The sequence below is a fragment of the Lipophrys pholis genome (genome assembly GCF_963383615.2).
Source record: "Lipophrys pholis genome assembly, chromosome: 21".
In the NCBI taxonomy this organism is placed as follows: Eukaryota; Metazoa; Chordata; class Actinopteri; order Blenniiformes; family Blenniidae; genus Lipophrys; species Lipophrys pholis.
In genome coordinates, this window is record NC_137649.1 from 9,844,556 (window position 1) to 9,869,787 (window position 25,232).

The window sequence follows — 25,232 nt, forward strand, 5'->3', positions numbered from 1 at the left end:
TATGACTTTGCCTTTTTCACTTCACCTATAATGCCCTGTTTCTTTTATGCCCGTTTAAGATGCATGCTGCTAGAATTTTTGGGGGGTGTGCTGCAGCTCCCTCTAGGATAGCTAAAGCACCCCCAAGAAATGATTGGTTGAAGTGGTTTATTTAGCATTGTTCTTTTATGTGTGAAGATTAAAATTTGTTGCCTGGTTAATTAATAAATACACCAATGAAGCATCTATTTAAACTAAAAAGTAGTGTAATCTGCTTTAGCCAATCACTGCATTAACCTTTGAATTTACAAAGTTCCTGTTATTACAAGCGTATCTTTCCTGGTGACGGAGTAACTTACTAATAGTAATGAAACATGGAGCGCTTTTTGCGAAAAAATAAATAAATAAATAAATAAATGCTCAAACTCGAGTCACTACTCCCCCACAGTAATAGGAGCCCGTTGAGGCGGTTTGGAATAAAAATCCCCTTTTTACATTCCTGGATCGAGAGGTGCACGTGATTTTTCACACGTTTCACAGCAACAGCACTGGGCAGGAGGTGGCTCTCAGGGGACACCAGGGGGATTCCCAACACATCCAATACATTGGGACTGTGTTGTAGTAAAGTGGTTCCGAGACTCCCCTCGTTCGCGAAAATATTCCACCTCGAGTATGACGAAAAGGTAAACAGCTGCGCGTGCTGCGCCATTGAAGGCATAGAAGTGAGTCTAGCAGGCAGCGATGTTGTTCCGGTTCGGCGTCATTCTCACGCCAGAGTCTTCCGACGTGGAGGTGTTTGTTTTGGGCTCTCGGGATGAAATGGGTCACTGGGACCCGAGCGGAGCGGTTCCGATGAAAGCGTCTCGGACTCTGCCGTCTGCGGAGGAGCCGTGCCTGTGGACCGGAGACGTGCAGCTGGCGGAGCCGTTCACCGACACGCTGTGGTTCAAGTTCATCCAGAGAGTCCGGGGAGGCGATTTCATCTGGGAAGGTACCCGTTTATTTTCCACCCCGTGCACGAGGGCAGTGTTTTGTTTTTTTACATAGACTGGGTCCACCATGTTTGGTTTGTACAGTGTACTGCAGCTCAACCGCCACACGAGGGCGCTGAAGCCACATGGTATGCTCATATAAGGACATTATCATTATCGTGAAATACATCACATGTAGGTAAATAAAGTTTTCTCTCTCTCTCTCTACTTGTCATTGCATCTCGTTTCCCTAAACATAATACATATTTAATATATTACCTGATATCATGACCTTAGTCAATTAAAAAAAAAAAACAACCTTTCAGCCTCAGCCAGCTGTTGCTGATAGTGGCCCTATCTATCTATCTATCTATCTATCTATCTATCTATCTATCTATCTATCTATCTATCTATCTATCTATCTATCTATCTATCTATCTATCTATCTATCTATCTATCTATCTATCTATCTATCTATCTATCAAATCAAAATCAGTGTCAGTTTTTTCTATTAAAGAAAATACAAATACACACATAATTGTTTTGATATGATGCAGGTTTAGATTATTTGAAAGACTCTAACACTAGCAATACCATGATTTTTCAGACTTCCTCCAAGTCCCAGCTCTAAGTCAAATGACTCTATTTACAAATGAAAGGACATTACCTGAGGATCAGCAGGGGAGTGAAAATGAGAATCTGACTTGCGCATTGGAATTTTTCACACCTTGGATGTTTTGGAGTGTTTGGTGACGGGCAAAGCTCAGAGCTTCTTTTAGCACACTCAATAAATCTCAGCAATAAATTGTAGAATATTTGCGTGTGTGATAACCTATAATGCAGGGCTATTCAATTAATTTGGAATCGGGGCCAGTTCATGAAACTGATGAAAAGTAAGGGGCCGAACAAAATGAGTAATTACAGTAACAAATAAAGAAAAAATTACAACATATTGAAGAAATCAATGTATTGTATTTTGCAAGTATTTAACAATGTACTTTGTGCTACACTGACACATACTGCCATTGTGACACTTAAATTGCTTGTTTAAATATTAAAAAATCTGACCAGGCGAGCAATATCCAGGCCATATTAACAAGCAATTAGAGAAAAACAATTAACCAACAGTAAACATCACTTTATTGAACATAACTGTACCAACACAACTTTACAGGTCGCTATCCTCAATATTTATGATTCCAGTCATTTGATTAACAGGCAACATCAAATGTATCTCCACCAAAAATAACAACAAAAGTAACAAAGTGCAAAATAAAGAGAACTGCAGCAACACAGCAGTGCATGGTATTTCAAACTGAAGCACCAAATCAGTCATTTAGAATTTAATTAATCAAACAGGCAAACAACCTCCTAGTGCACCAACAAATCCAAAACAAAAGTGCATAGTATGCCTCCAAATATAATTATAACAAAATAAAAGTGCAAGATACTTTATCAAGACAAAATGATTCAAATAACATATAACCATCATCTATTTGAAGACAGAATAATCACTGTGACCGTCCCTCAGTTGGCCTCTCTACAATGCCAGTGTTCAGCAGTTCCTCTGCTGAGGGCTTTTCACTACATTTTCTTTGATGGAATTGCATCAGACACCCCAAATTTCAGTCCAGCTGAGCCAAACAGTAAACATAAAACAATACTCATTGCTTGCTTGACTGATCACTTACATACAACACGAAAAGATTTGCCATCTAATGGGAAAAATGGCATTTTTTTGACCTCGCAAGACCAGTGAAGTCAGGTGTATAGGTTGTCAAGGCAATGCGCAGGCAGTTTTGCAGATGCTGGTCAGTAAGGGACATGCGGTCATGAGTTTTAATTGCATTAATATGTGAGAATGACGACTCACAAGTGTATGTTGAACCAAACATTGTCAAAAGAAAAAGTGCAAGATCCCTTGAGTGTGGAAATTTCTCTTGGCTGACTTCACAGGTCCAGAATTTTTCAAAACCTGCCTTCTGAAATGACTGTTGCAAGTCATCTGATGACTGAATGTCAATGAGTTCCAGTTGTAAAGACGCCTCATCCAATGATGATACCAGCTCCTTTCCTCTCAATGCAAAGTCTGACTCCACATTCACACAGAAAGGGTCCTTCACAAATCTCATAACTTCAGTGGCGATGTTGAAGTCATCAAACCTACTGGCAAAGTTGCTTTTCAATGACTCTATAAATCCTGACATCACCTTGGTAATTTTCAGACCAGATTTCCTCAATGTGGGGAAGTGAAGCATCCTCCCAGGACAAAGATCAGCAGAGAAGAGGGAGAGCTTTCTTTGGAATGCATGAAGTTTCTCAACAAGCTCTGCTACTGTCTTCTCTCTGCCCTGCAGCTCCATGTTTAGTTGGTTCAAATGATGGAAAATGTCGCTCAGAAAGCAAACAGCCGCATTAAACTCCTCATTTTCCATCAGAGACAGAAACTTGCCAGCTTTTTGTAATGTTGAAGTTCGCAGAAACATCAGAATATCCTCCCTTAGTTCACAGAAACGTTTCAATGCATTACCTTTGCTCAGCCATCTAATGTCATTGTGAACAAGCAGGTTGGCCTGCTATAATGTGTCCCAGGAATAACTACAGTCTGAGGTCTAAAGACTTGTTTTTACACACAGTTCCGACCATCCATTATAAACTGGGCAAAAAAGCCTTTATGTATTCTGCTCCATGTTTATGGAATGCTGTACAGAATAAAATTAAAAACTCACAGTTTGTCATGCTGGGCGAGTTTAGGGCCGTTTTACAGCACATGTAAACACAAACCTAACCTTGTTCTTGTTTTAGCTAACGTATATTTAAGTATTTGGTGGCTTTTATTGTTTTGTCTTTCTCTGCGACTGTACTTTTTATTGTTTCCATCTATTTGTCTTTTGTGCTATTTATTTGTTTTAAGAATATTTTTGTATTTAGAATTAATATAAGACACAGCAAACTTTTTTATGTACTAAAAGAGGTGCGTAATCTCAATGTGGTTCTCCTGATTTCAATAAATATACATGTACACATGTGCATTTCAATACCTGGCTCCCCCTCCTGTGGTGCACCAGTATTAGCCTTGTTTACATAACAAACAGCTGAGGGTGAGGTGTTAGCTGAAAGTCTGTGAGTCAATTGACTGTTCTTTGGTATCTAGAGGAAGAAAAGTAAAATGACATCTCCATGGTATTGTGAGTGCTAAACAGATTCTAGTGTGTGTTTGATGTACGTAAGGAAGCTGAAGGGTAGCAGAGCTGCACCGGCCCAATTCATTACCTACACATGTACATTTAGGAAAATAGCTTCTTGTTTCTTGTGCACACTATTTTACATGTGGTGACAGAGGCTGTTGCATCAGATGGCAAAAGGAAACACTTTGTGTGCGTGCTGTTTTGCAACCCATTGTAAAATGTAAATCTGCCCACTGACCTGGAGTTAAGTTGTGTGTGCTCTCCACCATGCAGGGAGCGGTCCCAGCCATGACAGATGCTGTTCGTATGATGAGAGGAACATGGTGGAGGGAGTCTACTGCCACCCAATCGGACACTGGATAGAAGAAACGGGACACACGGATGAGATGAGGCACACCACTAACTTTTACTTCAGTGTGGCTGGTCAGAAGGCCATGCATTTCTCCAGGTAACGCATCGCAATCCGAACTAAAGTCATATGATGCATGACGACATGTTTGAAAGCAACCTGTACATGATTGTCACTCAAGACACATTCAAGCAAATGAAAGTTTAACCAAGGCAGCAGTCTTTGAAATGCGTATTGTTATTTATGGCGGTATCAGGACTGAGATATATTTATTGCTACAGCAGTCTTGTTTACCACAAGCAACAACACAAACACATTATCACTCTCCCCTGACTATCATGAAATGGTACGTTTGTAGAAACATGTCTGCCTAATAATCATACAAAAAAATGATCAGGCTTCTGGGGCCAGTAAGATTCCATGTTGGGGTGAGAGTTATGTTGTGGCACGTTGGTGAGAGGTGTGACGGGTCTCCCACCGGCAAAGCTGAACCTTGGTGATTGTGGCTCTGTGGCCACGGGGCAACAAAGCGCAGTTGTTTCTTGAACCTTGAACCTTCAAAATGAATGAAGTTTTAGACTCCCATCATGGGAGTCTTCCTATCATCCAATCAAACTTTATTCATAACGCTGCATAGAATTATCTAAACTGAGGAATGTCAATGCAATCATCCCCACTACTAGAGGGGACATCTACCACAATGACTTATTGGAATTGCAGCAGTATGTTCTCAATTTCAATCAACTTGAAAGCTTTAGATTTTTTCTTTCCTTGAAATACACACACACACCCATGCAGTGATTTCAGTTGACTTTAATTATATAGTATATTTTCAGCTTCTTTCTTTATTACGGTGTATGAATTGATCTGTGCTCCACATAAAAGGTTAATTTCCACTTTGTTGTGATGTATTTGTTAAAGAAATGTTTCTTTGCACTCCTCGCTGCCCTTTCCTTGATGAAAGTCGTTCATTTTCAACCTCGCCTCTCGGACAAAGCCTCAGTCACCTCTCTTCGCTCCTTCCCAGTTCAGCTGTAATTGCTCGCTGTCACTTTGAAAATGATTGTCCTTTCAAAAAAAATACACCTCCGACCTCCCCGAGAGAAAGGACGGGACCTCATGCAGAATTCGCTCTTATATTCACTCTTACAGTTAAAAGCTTGAGACAGTCATAGTAACCGTGTGTGAAAGAAACGTTTTTGTTGTACTCCTTGACAGCTCATTTTCATCTACAAGCATATCAGAAAGAATACGGGCTATATGTGGCAGCTCAGACCGTCTTTAACAGCTTCTCGGCCAAATGGCTGCTAGAAAGGTCGTCCATGCCTAAATGTACATGAATTCAAGCTGTTATTGTAGTTTCCTCTAGTTCTGAGGAGTTTTGTTGATTTTGGTATTCACAAAACGCTTTACAGCGCTGCAGAGTGTTTCAGATGGTGTGTGTAATTTGTAATTTTGTCTTTTTAAAGCATCTGTGCAGGACGACATTATTCCATCTTACTTCGATACATGTTTTACATTCTTGTCTGGATAAAGTTGCATCTTTGACTCCTTGAAATGTTGCAGTCGTCAGTGCTGCACTTTGTCCACTGAGACTTTGTTTGGTTTATGAGCTCTGTGACTGACCCTCGGCTCACTTCTTGGGAGTCGTGAGCACTGGTTTCATATTAGATGTTATTTGGACAATTAATTCTGTGTGTTTGAGACAACTCCTCCCTGCAGTTACCTGTAGCCTCCACTGGGCATCAGGATTCCTTGTCTGAGCGCCTAAACAGCATGGGGTTTAGGACCCAGCGGCACTCTTACCTGTGCAGGCAGAATAAAGGGGGTGTCGAGCGGCATTTTTTCCTGGTATGGAAAGTAATGGGAGGAGCTGCCAGCGCGAGCCTTCAGATCGCGCCGCCAGAGCGAGCTGTCAAACAAGAGTAGTGCGCTCAGAGGCAACGTGATTCGTGAAAGTGGTGCATCTACAAGTCGTGGCGCTTTCAATTAGTGGTGCATCTGGAAGTCCAAGACAAGTCCCCTACACTATGAAAGATTCCTTTCTTTTTCTAACGCCCTTGGTGCGCGGAATGAGGTACGTAATGCAGTGTCTTATTTGACCTCTTACTGCAGGTGAAGCGGGTTGTGTCGTCTCATCTTTAAATGCAGTTGTTGCATTTATTTAGTCTGTTTATTTATTTAATATTAAGGTTTAATGAATGGTACAATATTAAAGATTGACAGTTATTTGTGTCTGGTTTTAGGCAATTGAAATGGTTAAATAAAGTATGTTTATGAATTGTTTGCACTGTATGAGAATATTTAATTAAATAACTTGTATTTTGTACTGTCTTATAGTTTTCACGGTGCTCAGCTATGCTCAACTGCGAAATAAAAAGGGGCAATGAGAAGCATCAGTCGAGACTCCAGCGTCTTGTTTTTTCAAACCCAAGGGCCGTTACAAGCTCCTTTCAGACAGGAGACCGTCCCCTGCAGAGGATTGTAAGAAGAGTGAAAAGGCACATTGTTCTGTAACAAACCTGTAGATAAATGGTGGGCCGTACAGGAGCCACGGTTAAACCTCTTCAAGCAGATCGAATCATTCAGTTTTAGCATTTTGAATCACGTTTTTATTTTAGGCTGTCTGAAACCAGGTGACATCAGCCGTGATGTGGGAGAGATCAGTATGAAACACTAACGGACATCTCCCACCTAATGCCGCTCATCTAATGTTGTGGTTTCAACTGCCAAGAATTCAAGATTTAACCCAGGGTTAAGCAAAAGTGCAACAGCAAAAATAAAATAAAAAATAAAAATCGGTTTTCACTTGGGGTACATACAATAGTTTTTGTCTGGGGATACCAGACAACGCATACCAAGTGAGTTTCTGAGCAGTTGGCTCAGTCGAGGTGTGTCATCACCTCCTGAAAGTTCGAGTTGAACGCCTCCTGGCCGTATGATTCCTGTAAATGTCACAAAGTAGAGCATACGGTGTTTCCTGTGATAAACTAGGTGTAGATAAGAAGTCAGACCAAGTGGAATGGGGGCTTTATAAAAGATAGAGTAGTCAGTTTTTCTTAAACGCTCACATTTATTGATCCTGCGTGCAGCCTCGCCTTTTATTAAGGATATCCAAAGTGAGCTATTGTTGGGTATTCATTTTTGACACATTTTGCTAAAATGCATACTTATTGGAAAAGCGAAGAGTTTTGTAATTGCATAAACATGTATTCACACCCACGGAGAAAATGTTAGAAAGTAATATCTTCTTGTCCCAGCATGCAACACCTCAATAACTCAATGTTTTGATACATGACAAGCTCTCTTTCCACTGTATAAGACAGAGTGAGGAAGGTCATGTTGTTATGTAGTACTCACTGAACTCCCTCAGGATTTCTCAGACAGTTATGCTGTTCTCTGTCTGAGCTGGGTCCAGATATGTGTATGGTATGGTCAGCTGAGTGTTTCTTTCTGCAATCTCACTACTCAGTTTGGACAGATCTTTCTGAAATTGCTCAATAAAGATCTTCACACGTTCCTGGAACCGGTCTTTGGGCCTTTCACCGACGAAAACCTATAAAATTACATAAACAAAAAGTTACATTTCTAGTGAATTCCTTAAAAAGTGAAACCCTGTGAATACCTTCCGGATGACCTCCATCTACACTGAACAAATTTAAATAACACTTTTGTTTTTGCTCCTATTTTTAATGAGCTGAACTCAAACATCTAAGACTTTTCCCATGTAAAGGTCTATTTCTCTAAAACAATGTTCACAAAAGTGTCTAAATCTGTATTAGTGAGCACTTCTCCTTTGCCGAGATAATCCGTCCACCTCACAGGTGTGGCATATCAAGATGCTGATTAGACAACTGGACTTTTGCACGAGTGTGCTCAAGGCTGGCCACAATAATAGGATCCTTTAAAATGTGCAACTATTGTAAACACTGTGGATTTCGTGTGCTTATTTATGCGCCTCCCTTACCCTGTTGAAGGCTTTCCAATGTGTTCCCCCCGGGAGAGAGGTAGACCACGCCCTCTTTTCTCTTCGTCAGGATTGATTCAATTCAATTATATTTAGATAGCACCAAATACAACACATTCATCTCAAGGCATTTTGACAGAGGAAAACCCAACAATTCCACATGAACAAGCATAGGGGACAGTGGGAAGGAAAAACTCCCTTTCAAAAGGAATAAACCTGCAAAACCACATTCAGAAGTCGCCCCTTTTTGCTCTTCTGGTTTGGGGATAGAAAGAGAGAAAAATATAAGCCAGAGACCTGCAGACGTGATGGGGACAGGAGGCTCGGACCATGAGCTTCCAATTCCAATGTTGGAGGTTTTGCAGGAAGGCACAGAGACAATAACTGTGTTGGTGATATATTTACAGTTACCACACAAATCCAAACACCTACCAACCAACAACAGTTACACAACAACAAATTACTGAGTAGCACTTACCAAAAACACACAGTGAAACCAAGGCAGGTACATTGATAGAGTGTGTGTGTGTGTGTGTGTGTGTGTGTGTTTGCGAAAATAAAGATAATGCGATATTTGATACAAAATACAATGTTTGAAATGGTGAAACTGAGAAGTGTGGTACCAAATGTCCTCTTAGGGGTCACTACACTGGTGGTGGCCACGTTCCCCAGCGGTGGGGTCCCCCGTCCCGGGCACCTGGTTGGTCCCCTGTTGTGTCCCCTGCGAATGTTGTGGGATTCGCCGGTCTGCCCGGGCTGGGGGGATCTGTGGGGCAGTGCCACTCCCAGTGTGGACGGCCCCCAAATGTGGCCTTTCCATCAGCTTTGTCCTCAGTGCCCTGCCATGTCTCCATACCACTAGGCATGTCTGCATGTGTTCAAGATGTACCAGCATGTTTTGTTGGCAATGACAGCTGGTGAAACCCGTCTGGCTTCACAGGCAGTTTTTAACTCCACCCTGGATGTTATCTGCTCTCACCACCCGCAGAGGTGAACCTCAGTCCTTAAATACACCGACGCATCACAGCATCTGCATCATTCCTGTTTCCTTTTCAAAAGTATTTGAGGTCTTTGACTTTATATTCTGTTGTCATGGCTGAATACAAACTAGGGGTGACCACAGGCGACATTAAATATGCAGGCACGCTGGACTACATACACGCCACCTTGTTTGGAACAGAGGGCCAGAGTGAACAAACCGAACTGAACAACTTCGGCTTTGATGCTGTCAGGGGGGCGGTAAGTTCAAGAAACATTTTTAACTGTGATTTCTCAAGTTAGGTTGATCACACTTGCATGCGAGAGTATTATTTGTCTCTGTGATGAGTAGTAGGTTAGCTTTTACAGTCATCACTGCAGAAAGGAAATATGAAGAAAAGTAGCATTAACAAATCTTAAAAATCAAGAATACTGTATCAAGGTAAAAAGCAGCTTTGAAAATAAGTTGGATAAGTGTTTGGATGCTATTGTACCAGTACTTCGTAAGAAATGATATTCAACTTATACCCTCTAATTTATCAGCTCTAAATAGAAAAAGAAAAAAGGATTCGGTAAGTTGCTTGGAGATCAGATTGGGGCTCTTAACTCATTCTGTGCTTCCAGGAAGCTGATAGAAGTCAATGAATTTTAATAAAGGTTGATTCTAATTATGAAAACTTGGTAAGTAATGAACTAGTAAAACATTTTGAAGAAAATATCAAAACCAGGTCAAGAAAAATTGGAGCGAAAACAAAATTATGAATTGCATTTATATTGTTGTTCAGTGTAGGATGGTATCTCCCCAGTGCACTAGTTGTAACAAACTCTTTATTCTATAACTCAACCACCTCTTTTAAAAAAAGTTTGTAAAAAGTAGCTGGGATTTTATTTTGTTTTTTTATTCATACATGTATTAACTCTGATTTCCAGACAAGGACCTATACCATTAAAACTGCCGCGTCGCTGGGAAAACTTCTGCTGCTCAAAGTGGAAAAAGATCCTTTTTTCATTCTCCCTGAAAATCAGTGGTATTGCTCCAAAATTGTGGTGGCCACCCCAGAAGGAGAAGCCATTCTGTTCCCCTGCTACAGATGGATCACCAGGGGTGAACTGGTGGAGCTGAGAGGAGGGAGAGGTGGGCTTCAGCTTCAACATAGATCATTTGTCTGACAATTTCAAATATTTGTACAGAATTTTGTTGAGTCCATTCTGAATTTGGGGTGGGGGTCGTTTCCTCTCCAGCCATGAAGGTTTTTGAGGAGGACCACCCCTTGCTGACTGACCACCGGAAAAAAGAGTTGATCACCAAAAAGGACCTGTACCAGTGAGTTGACACGTGTGCAGTAAACACACACATCCAGCTGTGGTTTGTTTCAGGAGCTTGTCATGACAGATTTTCATGTGGTGTCCTTTTCAGATGGGCGATTACTGATGAGAAAATACCACATCACATTCATTACACGGACATCGCTGAGCTCCCGGCAGAGGTCCAGTTCTCTCTGTCCAGACTGAAGGAGATGGGCCTCATAAAAGGCTTAACGTGAGTCAGTCATTTAAATATGACCTCTGCATTAACTTGTAAGAGCAAAACCTTCTTTTGAAACATGATCATCAATACTTTTTTACTGAATACATATTTATTTGCAATGTCTGTCCTTCCTTCCTCAGCGCTGTTGAATTGCTCTTTAAAGGGATGGCTGGATCTACTGAACAATGGGCGAGCTTTGAAAACATAAAGGACATCTTCTGCTGTCAAAAGACTCCAATGTCAGGTAGAAAGCAATTAACACTGTGTCAAAGATCTTGATCTTTATCAGGTGACCGGCCTGACAGATCTGTCAGGAAAAACAAACTATAACATTCTACCAATCACATTGATTGTGATGCTGTGCAAAAGAGAGTTACTGTTTTTGTCTTTTTAAACTTAGAAACAGAAAATAAAACGCTGTGAAAAACTGTGTTTTTAATTCCTGCCATAACAGACTACAAAATCGTCAGTTCTTTTTTCCCCCCTCCCATCCAGAGTACGTTGCAGAGCACTGGATGGAAGATGACTTTTTCGGATACCAGTTTCTGAATGGAACGAATCCAGGTCAAATCAAGAGGTGCTCTGAACTTCCTCCAAACTTTCCCGTCACAGAGGACATGGTGAAGCCGTTCCTGCAGCAGGGAAGCTCCCTTAAGAAGGAAATGGAGGTATGAAAGATGAGCAGATTTCAGTATTAAAGCTCTTTGTAGGTTTAGTTTTTATTCTCTAACACGGAATTTTATTGTCTGAAAAAGGTACAGTATGTCTTGTATTCTTCATAAATGACTGTTGTTCAACATTCAAATTTAAATATGCTGTCTCCTGACATCTGATTGACTACAGTTCTCTGTGTTTTTGACAAAAAATAGAAAGGAAATATATTCCTCTGTGACCAGAAGATAATGGACAAAATACCCACAAGGGAGTATGGAGGGACAACTCTGCAGACAGCTTCTGGTTTTTGTTTGTTCTACATGAACCCGGAGAACAAACTGATGCCCATTGCAATACAGGTATTTCACTGATTGAGCAAATAAAAGGGACTGTGTACATATACCTGTGTACATAGATTCTTCTGCTTCCTTAACGACAACACTGCACCATTGACCTGGAAGCTTTTGTACTTGCACTGCACTTAATGCATTTTTCTGTATAATATCTTATTCCAGTTGAGTCAACAGCCCTCTGCGCAGAACCCCATCTTCCTGCCCAGCGACTCGGAGACAGACTGGCTGCTGGCCAAGATATTTGTCAAAAGTGCCGATACATTGGAATATCAGGCAGTCTGTCACCTCATGGGAACCCATTTTTTGGCAGAAGTCTTTGCTGTTGCTGCTCTCCGCAGCTTTCCTGTCATTCATCCCCTCTACAAGGTCCGATAATACGTGTTACAGCAGAGCTGGCAAAATGACATATACTGAAAGAAAACCAGTTTAGGTCATTTTGAATCTTTGTCTGATTATGACGATATGATTTTGGCATTTATTTGGTCAATTTTGATTCCATCCTCTGTCCCTACAGTTGCTGATCCCACACTTTCGGTACACTCTGCACATCAACACTCTGAGTCGTACCAGCATCTTTGGACCGGAAGGAGCTTTTAGTACTGTATGAACGCATGAATACATGTTGCAGAAAAATTACCATTGAAATATGGATTATATCACAGTTTTTTTGCATTGTATCTATTTTATCAGAGTACACTAGGATATGAGGGGATGACAGAGCTTATCCGGAGAGGTCTGTCCAAAATGACCTACAGCTCCCTCTGTCTGCCAGACAACATCACTGCACGAGGACTGCACTTGGTTGCTAACTATTACTACAGAGATGACGGACTGAAGCTGTGGGACACCATCAGCAGGTCTCAATAATCAAATTAACTCATGAAAAAAAAAATGTTGCCACATTGCAAAGAGATCAGCGCCAATGAGAGAAAGCACCTTTGAGATACTCCACACTATTTGGCATGTGTACAAATCGTTACGGCCGCAATGGGATTATGTGCAATCTTCCAAAAATTGGGTTATCCCGTTTGGAAATAAAAAGAAATGTGTAGAATGCTTGGAAGAGTAATGTCAAATCAAATGGATCTGTTTGTTCCAGCTTCGTGAGAAAAGTAGTGGAGCACTACTATCCCTCTGACAGTGATGTGGTAAAAGACACTGAGCTGCAGGATTGGATCAATGAGATATTCACACATGGCTTCCTGGCAAACAAACTCGCAGGTCAGTTCCACAAATGGTCCCATTTTGACAATGAAACCCTAAAATATCACTGTGGTGTTCACTTATTTCTTGCGAACCATGATTGAATTAACAATGACTGTGCTGCCAACAGGCTTTCCAACAGGGTTTAATACTGTTGAGGAAGTTGTCAAGTTCATCACCATGCTCATCTTCAATGTAACAGCTCAGCATGCTGCACTCAACAATGGACAGGTGGGACACTACTGCAGTATCTAGCAGATCTGCTTCATCCATTATCTTTTGATATACTTCTGATATACTGTCGTTTTCCTCAGAAAGCTGTTTGCATGACTTAAAAATGAATATTCAGTCTTACACACTAACAAAGGTTTAAATTCTATTCTAGTTTGACTTCCTTTCCTGGATGCCCAATGGCCCGCTCCTGACACGCAAACCTCCTCCAACCACCAAGGGGCAGTCAAGCATCCAGACAATTTTGGAGACTTTCCCAAACGTCGGAGAGACCGTCACCTCTGCAGCAGTGACTGTGGTGCTCTCAGAGAAATACTCTGACGTGGTCAGTGACTGATGAACACACTCACAAAGCTGGCTGATTGTGACAAAGACAAATACAGAATGTTGATGTGCTGGGGGAAAACACCTGTATTTGTTCTTGAATATCTTTACAGGTTCTCTTGGGTGCTTACACTGACGACTTGTTCCAGGAGTCGGCCCTGAAGCAGATGATCAAGGAATTTCAAGCAGATCTGCTCAGCTTGACTGACACTATCGCAGCAAGAAATGCTAAACTTGAACTACCTTACACATATCTGAGCCCAACTGAGATTGAAAACAGTGTAACCATCTAAGAAACTTGGGAGGAGCCCAAATTAACAGTTTAACCGACCGTTTACACGTTAGTTTGGTTGTTGTTGTTTTTTGTTCTAGGAGGTGTGTGGATTTATTTTAGATATAGGGATTGAAACTCATATTACTGGTTGAACAGAGAGTAAAAGGTTGCCTGGCACATGTCTAAAGAGAGTATCTATTCATTTTCGATCCTGCTTTAACCTGTTCAGAGTCGCTGGAAACGATCCCAGCTAACTATGGACAAGGTTAAGGATTACCCTGCAGAGGTCACCAGTCCATCACAACACAACTCTTGCCACCCTGAGTTCAGATGTCTGAACATCAAACTTTCACTCACGTCCTGATATCTGGGGAAATTATTGAGAAATATGCAAATCTGGTTTCTTAACTGAGGTGGCACAGTGGGCTTAGGGGCCTTTCTATGTTGGAGTTTGGATGTAAAGGTGACAGTTTTCTATAGATATTACGGCTTCCTCATGTAGTCGATTTTGACACATTTGTCAAGTGGGGTGAAGCGGTACAAACGTTGATTGTTTCGTATTCGAGCAGCATAAGAAAACTTCTCCTTTCTGCCCTGTGGCTTCTGTGTTGAGCTGGCTGCAAGCCAAGATCATCATTAGAAACACAGATTCAAATGAATCGAATAGAATACAGTATCAATTGTTGTTCAATCTCTTTATAGCAGTCGTCTTTGTTGTTGCAGCTCTCTGTCGCTTCTCTGGAAACTGTCTTCTCTGTAAGGTATAATTACACGTTTGAAATGACAGAGCTGATAAATCAGTCAGAATGTACGTTTTACTCATTGATTGGCTTTGTCATGTAAAACCATCTTTTTTCTCCCGAAAGGTTGTCCAACCTACAAATAAAAGATGATTCATTACTCTGATTATGACTTTGCCTTTTTCACTTCACCAATAATGCCCTGTTTCTTTTATGCCCGTTTAAGATGCATGCTGCTAGATTTTTTGGGGGGTGTGCTGCAGCTCCCTCTAGGATAGCTAAAGCACCCCCATAGAGGTGCACGTGATTTTTCACACATTTCACAGCAACAGCACTGGGCAGGAGGTGGCTCTCAGGGGACACCAGGGGGATTCCCAACACATCCAATACATTGGGACTGTGTTGTAGTAAAGTGGTTCCGTGTTCCATCCATATTGTCGTTAATATGAACCAATGTGCATCTCTATTCTGAAGTATGAGAACATTATTGTGATGCCATGGCACAAAACTCAATAACACATTAATGTTGCCTATGTACAGTGTTGGTAATCTTGGTGGGCTTGCAGAAGGAGAAGCTGCAGCCTCTAAAATCAGACTTGAACATTTTTAGGCGACGAGCCAGAATCCAGCTGGTTTCCAAACAGAAAACTCCAACTCCGATTCATGGAGCACACAGCGTGGTTACTTTGCATTTAAGAACGACTTGCAAACGAGAATCGGCTCGCATCGTTGAAAAGAGCCGTTCACAAGACTCCACTCGTTCGCGAAAATATTCCACCTCGAGTATGACGAAAAGGTAAACAGCTGCGCGTGCTGCGCCATTGACGGCATAGAAGTGAGTCCAGCAGGCAGCGATGTTGTTCCGGTTCGGCGTCATTCTCACGCCAGAGTCTTCCGACGTGGAGGTGTTTGTTTTGGGCTCTCGGGATGAAATGGGTCACTGGGACCCGAGCGGAGCGGTTCCGATGAAAGCGTCTCGGACTCTGCCGTCTGCGGAGGAGCCGTGCCTGTGGACCGGAGACGTGCAGCTGGCGGAGCCGTTCACCGACACGCTGTGGTTCAAGTTCATCCAGAGAGTCCGGGGAGGCGATTTCATCTGGGAAGGTACCCGTTTATTTTCCACCGCGTGCACGAGGGCAGTGTTTTGTTTTTGTTTTTTTACATAGACTGGGTCCACCATGTTTGGTTTGTACAGTGTACTGCAGCTCAACCGCCACACGAGGGCGCTGAAGCCACATGGTATGCTCATATAAGGACATTATCATTATCGTGAAATACATCACATGTAGGTAAATAAAGTTTTCTCTCTCTCTCTACTTGTTATTGCATCTCGTTTCTCTAAACATAATACATATTTAATATATTACCTGATATCATGACCTTAGTCAATTAAAAAAAACAAACACCTTTCAGCCTCAGCCAGCTGTTGCTGATAGTGGCCATATCTATCTATCTATCTATCTATCTATCTATCTATCTATCTATCTATCTATCTGTCTGTCTGTCTGTCTGTCTGTCTGTCTGTCTGTCTGTCTGTCTGTCTGTCTGTCTGTCTGTCTGTCTGTCTGTCTGTCTGTCTGTCTGTCTGTCTGTCTGATCAAAATCAGTGTCAGTTTTTTCTTTTAAAAAAATACACATACACACATAATTGTTTTTGATATGATGCAGGTTTAGATTATTTGAAAGACTCTAAACAGATTCTAGTGTGTGTTTGATGTACGTAAGGAAGCTGAAGGGTAGCAGAGCTGCACCAGCCCAATTCATTACCAACACATGTACATTTAGGAAAATAGCTTCTTGTTTCTTGTGCACACTATTTTACATGTGGTGACAGAGGCTGTTGCATCAGATGGCAAAAGGAAACACTTTGTGTGCGTGCTGTTTTCCAACCCAATGTAAAATGTAAATCTGCCCACTGACCTGGAGTAAAGTTGTGTGTGCTCTCCACCATGCAGGGAGCGGTCCCAGCCATGACAGATGCTGTTCGTATGATGAGAGGAACATGGTGGAGGGAGTCTACTGCCACCCAATCGGACACTGGATAGAAGAAACGGGACACACGGATGAGATGAGGCACACCACTAACTTTTACTTCAGTGTGGCTGGTCAGAAGGCCATGCATTTCTCCAGGTAACGCATCGCAATCCGAACTAAAGTCGTATGATGCATGACGACATGTTTGAAAGCAACCTGTACATGATTGTCACTCAAGACACATTCAAGCAAATGAAAGTTAAACCAAGGCAGCAGTCTTTGAAATGCGTATTGTTATTTATGGCGGTATCAGGACTGAGATATATTTATTGCTACAGCAGTCTTGTTTACCACAAGCAACAACACAAACACATTATCACTCTCCCCTGACTATCATGAAATGGTACGTTTGTAGAAACATGTCTGCCTAATAATCATACAAAAAAATGATCAGGCTTCTGGGGCCAGTAAGATTCCATGTTGGGGTGAGAGTTATGTTGTGGCACGTTGGTGAGAGGTGTGACGGGTCTCCCACCGGCAAAGCTGAACCTTGGTGATTGTGGCTCAGTGGCCACGGGGCAACAAAGCGCAGTTGTTTCTTGAACCTTGAACCTTCAAAATGAATGAAGTTTTAGACTCCCATCATGGGAGTCTTCCTATCATCCAATCAAACTTTATTCATAACGCTGCATAGAATTATCTAAACTGAGGAATGTCAATGCAATCATCCCCACTACTAGAGGGGACATCTACCACAATGACTTATTGGAATTGCAGCAGTATGTTCTCAATTTCAATCAACTTGAAAGCTTTAGATTTTTTTTTTCCTTGAAATACACACACACACCCATGCAGTGATTTCAGTTGACTTTAATTATATAGTATATTTTCACCTTCTTTCTTTATTACGGTGTATGAATTGATCTGTGCTCCACATAAAAGGTTAATTTCCACTTTGTTGTGATGTATTTGTTAAAGAAATGTTTCTTTGCACTCCTCGCTGCCCTTTCCTTGATGAAAGTCGTTCATTTTCAACCTCGCCTCTCGGACAAAGCCTCAGTCACCTCTCTTCGCTCCTTCCCAGTTCAGCTGTAATTGATCGCTGTCACTTTGAAAATGATTGTCCTTTCAAAAAAAATACACCTCCGACCTCCCCGAGAGAAAGGACGGGACTTCATGCAGAATTCACTCTTATATTCACTCTTACAGTTAAAAGCTTGAGACAGTCATAGTAACCGTGTGTGAAAGAAACGTTTTTGTTGTACTCGACAGCTCATTTTCATCTACAAGCATATCAGAAAGAATACGGGCTATATGTGGCAGCTCAGACCGTCTTTAACAGCTTCTCGGCCAAATGGCTGCAAGAAAGGTCGTCCATGCCTAAATGTACATGTATTCAAGCTGTTATTGTAGTTTCCTCTAGTTCTGAGGAGTTTTGTTGATTTTGGTATTCACAAAACGCTTTACAGCGCTGCAGAGTGTTTCAGATGGTGTGTGTAATTTGTAATTTTGTCTTTTTAAAGCGTCTGTGCAGGACGACATTATTCCATCTTACTTCGATACATGTTTTACATTCTTGTCTGGATAAAGTTGCATCTTTGACTCCTTGAAATGTTGCAGTCGTCAGCGCTGCACTTTGTCCACTGAGACTTTGTTTGGTTTATGAGCTCCTTTCAGACAGGAGACCGTCCCCTGCAGAGGATTGTAAGAAGAGTGAAAAGGCACATTGTTCTGTAACAAACCTGTAGATAAATGGTGGGCCGTACAGGAGCCACGGTTAAACCTCTTCAGGCAGATCGAATCATTCAGTTTTAGCATTTTGAATCACGTTTTTATTTTAAGCTGTCTGAAACCAGGTGACATCAGCCGTGATGTGGGAGAGATCAGTATGAAACACTAACAGACATCTCCCACCTAATACTGCTCATCTAATGTTGTGGTTTCAACTGCCAAGAACTGCTGGTTTATGGAATTCATTTGATAGAAATGTCCGCTTCTCTGTCCCCGCAACACTCCTAACTTTAGTCAACAACATCAGGAACACACACAAATAGTCCACTTCCTCTTTTCAGTAGTGACATTTGTTTTATTTGCATTGTGATCCCCACAAAGCTTTTACTTGATATAACTGGTATGAACTGCTTCATGCTGAAAAAACTTACAGGAATGTACTGCAGTATAACTGAACTGTGACTCACAGCATGTGTTTAAGTTATAACATGAAATTCCAATGAAAATTGTAACTTGTGTTAATTTAAATGGAAGAAGTAAAAACACTCCACACACATGCATTTCCTTTAATGCCGTTCATGAAGTGATTTTTCATTATTTGGATAATGCAGATGAAAACCAGTGGATGTTTCTGGAGAACATATTTTTGTTTGGTCACGTAACGGCAGCTGTCTTCCACCGACTTTTGGTTATATCAAATTGTTTTTCCCATAAATCACAACAGCTAAATGTTGGTCTCATTCCTTCATCAAAACCCAGTTAAAAAAAACCAACAAAGTGGTTGTTTTGACAGAAATATATAATTTTGGTGCCCAGATGGTGACAGACTACCTTCAGATCAACCATTTACTAGGAGAAAAAAAATAAACATTTTTTTTTTGTTAGCTGTTTTATGTCATTCTGCAGTACACTGATGTCCCTGTTACACTCGAATTAAATCCACATTTGACAGGACTTTTGGCAGGAGACAGCTGCAGGATGAGCAGCAGTGATGGAAATGATTGAGTCAAAGTAAAAGTTACCTCTGATGAAGATGATTCACACAAAATGTACCTTCATGAATGAAACAAACAGTCCAGGCAGCATGCTCTACCCATGCATGCCCTCCTTTTTTAAGGAGCAGGCTTGGTGCCATGGTATACCAGGCACAGCAGAAATTAGCCCCGGGACCCGTCAGGCGGTCGGCACATAACTTGCATGAAAATGAGCCGGCCTCGCTGGGCTTTAATTTGTGTCCAAGGACCTTACAAGGCTTATGTCAAGGACCCCGTGTTCAATAGGAAGCACTGTGCCTTTGTATCTTGTGTATTAATAGCTTTTTAAATTAGTCTTCCAAACCTTGAAACCGTGTGGCGCCAAGTATCATACAAACTCTCTGCAGTAACTCATTCAACGAATCAGAGAGACCTTTATGCCCTTTCTTGCAGGTATCAAGAGGAAAAGAGGCGCGATATTTAGTTATTGTAATGCCTTTCTAAACTCATTCTCCTTAACAAATTAAGATGTTTTAGGTTAATGTTTCACATGAGCCTAACTCCAATGGTGGAGCACTAACTTGGAAGTCTTATTCATGAGTGACGGGAGATCATAGGTTCAGGCAAGAGGGGGCAATGAGGCTGGCAGGTGTGATTAAAATTCATCTCAGCTTGAAGTGGAAGCTCTCCGTTTACTGGTGGATCGACATCAATATCCAGGAGTGAATCAAAGTAGAGCATGTGGATTCAGAAGGTGGATAGATAAAGACAAAAACGGACGTCTTCGTTTCTGCACTGTTTATGGGATAAAGCTAGAAAATGTACACAGACTTCCAGTCACCTTGAGGCAATTTAGGGTCACCAATCAACCTCACATGAATGTTTTTGGACTGTGGGAAGAACCCCACACACACACATGGAGAACATACAACACCCCCCCCCCCCCCCCCCACTGCGCCACCGTGCGGCCCCTAAACAAAGAATAATTTTCATTGAAACTTTTCGAATAGATTTAACTAGCCCATTAATCTGCCAGCTTTATGGGACAGATAATAAGAACTTGTGAAGTTTAATTTTCAGGTTTTATGCAGTCCATGAAGTACATATTGACACTGGGCGAGACATTAAGATGAGACCAGACAGTTTCCCTGCAGTGCCACTGTGGGACAGCACAGATTTTACTGCGTTCTGTCTTTTACGTGTCACCTCCTCTGGATGGTGACTTTAAGCATACTGATGAACACCAAATGGAGTGCGACTCAAACCATCGTGGTCGGGAAGAAATTTAGAGAAGGAAGAGGTCAATAAAACTTTATTGCTCTGTGAGTGGAGGAGTAAGAAAAAAAAAAGACATGTCTGTGAAACCTTTTGCTTATTAGTGACCTACAAAGGTCAGATTTCCATCACTATGTTTGCAAGACTATTTAAAAACACCTTTCTGCACAGAGTAACTTAAAATTCTGTGGTCCTGCCTATTTACCTTTTTTCGACAGCCTATATTGTTCCTGATATCATTTTTCATCTTGGTGAGGTTTAGTTCATACCTTTGAAATCATCTTTTCCCATAATACAGCTCCAATACAGTTGTAATCCATCATCACTTTCCTTTATTCCACATCTCCGCTGTGAATTCTTTATACTTTTATCTAAACATTACTCAAATAAAACAGACCTATTCGGATCTTGCAGAGTGTGATAGTATTCACCTGGACCTTATCAGTGTCCTGAGCGGCTGACGGCCGGGCGCTCACCACGTGTACAGTATAATAAAAACTGAAGCGTACAAATAAAAGATTAATGCAGCTCCTACTTATTTCCTTCAGGGTGCTGCCACGTGTTTGGCTGGGGAGCTGCCCTCGACAGGTGGAACATGTGACAATAAAGATGAAGCAGGAATTGGGCATCACGGCGGTGATGAACTTCCAGACCGAGTGGGACGTGGTGAACAACTCCCGGGGGTGCAGGCGCGACCCCGAGGAATCGATGACCCCAGAGACCATGATGGATTTATACAAAGACTGTGGCCTTGTGTATGTGTGGATGCCCACACCCGACATGAGCACCTCTGGTAATGTTTTGTGTGACAGCGTCTTGAGTTTTATTTCTTGCGATAAACAAAAAGACTTAACAGTGTTTGGAGCTACGACTCAATAGCTTCCTGAAAATCATCAACGTACACTGACTCTGATGAGCCGTAACGTCTCACCCACAGACAGGTGAAATGAATAACATCTGGTTAGAATTGCACCTTCTAGTGGGTGGGTGTTACACGTCAAGTGAGCATTTTCTTCTGTTGATGTGTTGGAAAGAGACAAAATAGGCAGATGTCTTTGACGGGTGTCATGTAGCGATGGCTTCAGGCGTCTCCAAAATTGCAGCTCTTGTGGGATGTGTTCCTGCTCCTGCAATTGGCGGCGCGTTTCTTCAATTTGAGTGACGACATACAATTTCTGTAAGTGGTCACAAAAGGAGCAAACATGTTAACGGCTGAAAATATTTCTCTGAGAATCTCTTACTTTCTTCTGCTCGACTTCCTAGTGACTAGAATACCTGGATATGTTTTTATTGTATTGCTGTAAAAATTTCCAAAATGTGCCGCGACTGAGTGCTTCGACTCGCCGTGCCAAATCCTGCAAGCAGTAGAAGAACTGAGTGATAATTGTTCTAAACTAAAATGCCAGCAGTGGTAGATCATTAGAAATGATTTAGCTGAAATCACCAGGCTTGAATATCTCAGTCGCAGGCAAAATACCTAAATCAGAAAGTTAAACTAACCAAATTTTTGTTTCATAGGTAAAGCAGAGCGTGTTTCCTTTGTATTTATGTGTTATCTTCTGCTGCAGGTCGGATCAGGATGCTCCCGCAGGCTGTGTTCTTGCTTCATGGCCTCCTGGAGAATGGGCACACCGTCTATGTCCACTGTAATGCAGGAGTCGGCCGGTCTACTGCGGCTGTGTGCGGCCTTCTCATGTACATCCATCGCTGGACCCTGAGGAAAGTGCAGTACTTTGTAGCAGCCAGGAGACCTGCAGTGTACATCGATGAGGAAGCTTTAATTCAAGCTCAAGGAGACTTCATCCAGAAGTTTGGACGGCTTCGATCTTCTATATCCTCCACAGAAACATGAAGCCTTCGTATTTGAAGCAGAATACTGAAAATCCAGCGGAAACTATTTCAGAGGGTGAAATAACCTGTCACTAATAAATTACTTATTTTTCTACTTAACTGTAATGTCTACATTAATAACCAACTTCAAAAGCCTGTGGTTGATATCCAACTACCTGGAGAGAGTTATGCTTGCACCAGTATGAAAAGTAATGAATCTTATTGTGACACTTTAGCTTTCAGTTCTCTGCCATTTAGTTCATACTGCCACTTGGCGTCAACTGAGGATACTGTGAGTAATTTTCACTGCGTGTTCGTAGGGGTGTTTGGACAGACCTTTTCTTTTAGCCTTTTTAGCGGTAATCAATAAATAGAGTTGACATTTTCAGAAGGCAACTTTTAGCTGATGCAGTAAAGTGCAATGAATGAAGCGAAGATGCAGAAAAACAAACGCCACGACAAAAAAGCGATCGCAAGGTGAGATTTATCATTGCAGGTCATTCATCAGGAAAAGCATGAACTCTGTTTCGTGGGCTGCACAGTGGTGTAGTGCTGAGTACTTTTGTACAGCGAGAATATCCACAGGTCCAGTCTGGGCTTTGGGGTCTAAGTTTATGGAGCTTGCATGTTCTAACCGAGTTGTCCTCAAACTTAGACATGCCAACATTTCTGTGGCACAACATCCAGGCATACGCACACTCATTTTGACAGCAAACTCTGCTGCACTTGTTTTTACGGAATGTTTGATACAAACTGCAAATGTAATATCAAAGGGGGTTTTTTTGTGTGTGTTTTTAAATTACGTCAACAGTGAAGCTCTGATAGAGGGACAAAATTTGAAACAAAACACTAAGCCGGAACATTAATTTTGTGAAATCAGCTGTGTGGTCAGAGCCCATAGGAAAAACATGTGGGTTTTAACAGAAAAAGTTTACTGGAACACGAGAGTAGAATACGTTTTGATTGCTCTCATGTGCAACTAATGTACAGTGAAATCTGAGAGCAGTTGGCAGCTTCTACATACTCCTATGTGTCATGCCATTCTTCTCCGTGAAAGGAAACAGGTCTTCATTGAATGTACACATCATGCAAGGCTAAAAATCAATTCCTAAAACCAATATATCAGCAGTGCCTCTCCTTCCCTGTCAGAGATATTTGGTTCCTGTCGAAGGATCTGGCTCCGCCCCGTCTCTTCCACAGAGCCTTTTGGCATTTCATCTTTATTTACGGATGGTATTCAGATCTGTCTCCTAAATAGCAAAACAACATTTCTGCCAGACTGTCTGAATGCATTCATAATAACCCATTGAAGCATCAAACATTGTTATTAGTTGTCAGTATTGAACTATTGAATAGAAAAGAGGATATATTGTTTTCTCTTTGACTTGGTTTATTGTCTTTGTTTCCCTATTAGGAACATTATTGAATTAGATAATCAATCATATTGTCATAGAAATGTACCGATCTGACGAGGATGTCTTTGTGAATGAGAGGTCGGTAGAACCATGCACTATGCTCATTAAAAAAGTGGATTTCTAAACTGTTTGAAACAAAAGTGAAAAAGTTTTCATTTTTGTTTCAAACAGTTTAGAAGTGCGTGCGTGAAATGTGTTTATTGTGACTGACCAATGAGCTCCTTTTAAAGCTACAGTGAAGTCATTTATGTTGTGTTTTTACTCCAGTATTTTGGCACCTCATTAATTTGCACTCAAACTGTGAATCAGAAGTTCTAAAATTTAAACCTGTAACAGAGATTACCTTTCATGAAGAACATCAGTAAACTCGACCCTTCCTCACAATGAGAATACATTACATGCCTGACTGTGTGACAACTGTTACAGCCTTCCCTTTACAAACACATTCATACTGTCATCTAGGAACTGCAGCTTGAAATGTCAAAGCTGTTTTAAAGCTCTAAAATGTCATGATTTAAAATTTCTGGCCATTTTTCCAGAGTACCTCAAATGCAGGGTTTTGTTGTTTTTTCATTTTCACTGTTGGAGGAACCCAGATCAGACTAAGTGGTGACTGTGTGTGACCTGATGTATCTTTCCTTCGTCCACAATCAGCTGGGACAGGTCCCACCCCCTTGCAACCCAGAATTTGATAAAGCCTTATGGATGATGGATGAATGAATATAGTTTGCAAAATCCACATCCTCTATACGAGGTACACAACTGTATGCAGGTTACACACAAATAATGGCAATATAAACGACACTACTCTTACCCTTGACATTTAGCATTGAGTATACAACGTCTTTAGCAAATGGATATTACCAGGAATGTTTTGAAATGACTCTTCATTGCTCTAAAATGCAGTTTATAATGTTTGACCTTTCAGCATATTTTTGTCACTGTTTTAGTGACAGTGGTCTTCACTTACTTTACCTTTGAAATGTAACAAATCAACTACAAGAATGGATTCCAGTGACCATAATGTAATCTGTGTCCTCGACCCCTTATCTGACCTTAACAAAGAAAGAAAGCTTACTCTAGGAATCTTTCTGAATTAATTTCTGCATTAACCCATTCTGTTTATAGTTAACCTTCACTATGCCTATTAGGAGCAGTGCAGCCACAGTGCAACACTTGGGGAAGCAACACTTGGGGAGTTTGTGGTCTTGCTCAGGGACTCACAGTGGTGACCTGTCTGCTGTGGAATTCAAACCTGTGTCCACTTCTCTAGCCTCGAGGCCACCACTCAGTG

General features: G+C 41.4%; 3 protein-coding genes across 7 annotated transcripts; all 3 read left to right on the forward strand.

The window, feature by feature from the left end:
- The first annotated feature begins 681 nt into the window (after positions 1-681).
- Positions 682-6,564, forward strand: LOC308126810 (laforin-like). The gene is made up of 2 exons (XM_080491448.1): positions 682-970; positions 4,412-6,564. Exons 1-2 carry the CDS (start codon positions 721-723, stop codon positions 4,588-4,590), a joined length of 429 nt encoding a protein of 142 aa, XP_080347574.1. The 5' UTR covers positions 682-720; the 3' UTR covers positions 4,591-6,564.
- On the forward strand, positions 6,392-14,910 carry LOC308126808 (hydroperoxide isomerase ALOXE3-like). 5 transcript variants are annotated; one of them, XM_080491444.1, is made up of 16 exons: positions 6,405-6,564; positions 6,828-6,971; positions 9,566-9,693; positions 10,363-10,567; positions 10,675-10,756; positions 10,850-10,972; positions 11,101-11,204; positions 11,456-11,628; positions 11,830-11,973; positions 12,130-12,333; positions 12,482-12,568; positions 12,658-12,824; positions 13,067-13,188; positions 13,301-13,401; positions 13,556-13,726; positions 13,839-14,910. In XM_080491444.1, exons 5-16 carry the CDS (start codon positions 10,677-10,679, stop codon positions 14,016-14,018), a joined length of 1,656 nt encoding a protein of 551 aa, XP_080347570.1. In that variant the 5' UTR covers positions 6,405-6,564; positions 6,828-6,971; positions 9,566-9,693; positions 10,363-10,567; positions 10,675-10,676; the 3' UTR covers positions 14,019-14,910. The 5 variants fall into 5 exon arrangements, with proteins under 5 accessions (XP_080347571.1, XP_080347569.1, XP_080347570.1 ...); XM_080491445.1 differs by lacking the exon at positions 6,828-6,971 and having other exon boundaries at positions 6,392-6,564; positions 9,596-9,693; XM_080491443.1 differs by lacking the exon at positions 6,828-6,971 and having other exon boundaries at positions 6,402-6,564.
- A 588-nt stretch (positions 14,911-15,498) lies between these two features.
- On the forward strand, positions 15,499-24,485 carry epm2a (EPM2A glucan phosphatase, laforin). The gene is made up of 4 exons (XM_080490540.1): positions 15,499-15,843; positions 16,695-16,869; positions 21,242-21,486; positions 22,262-24,485. Exons 1-4 carry the CDS (start codon positions 15,594-15,596, stop codon positions 22,543-22,545), a joined length of 954 nt encoding a protein of 317 aa, XP_080346666.1. The 5' UTR covers positions 15,499-15,593; the 3' UTR covers positions 22,546-24,485.
- Positions 24,486-25,232: the final 747 nt, after the last annotated feature.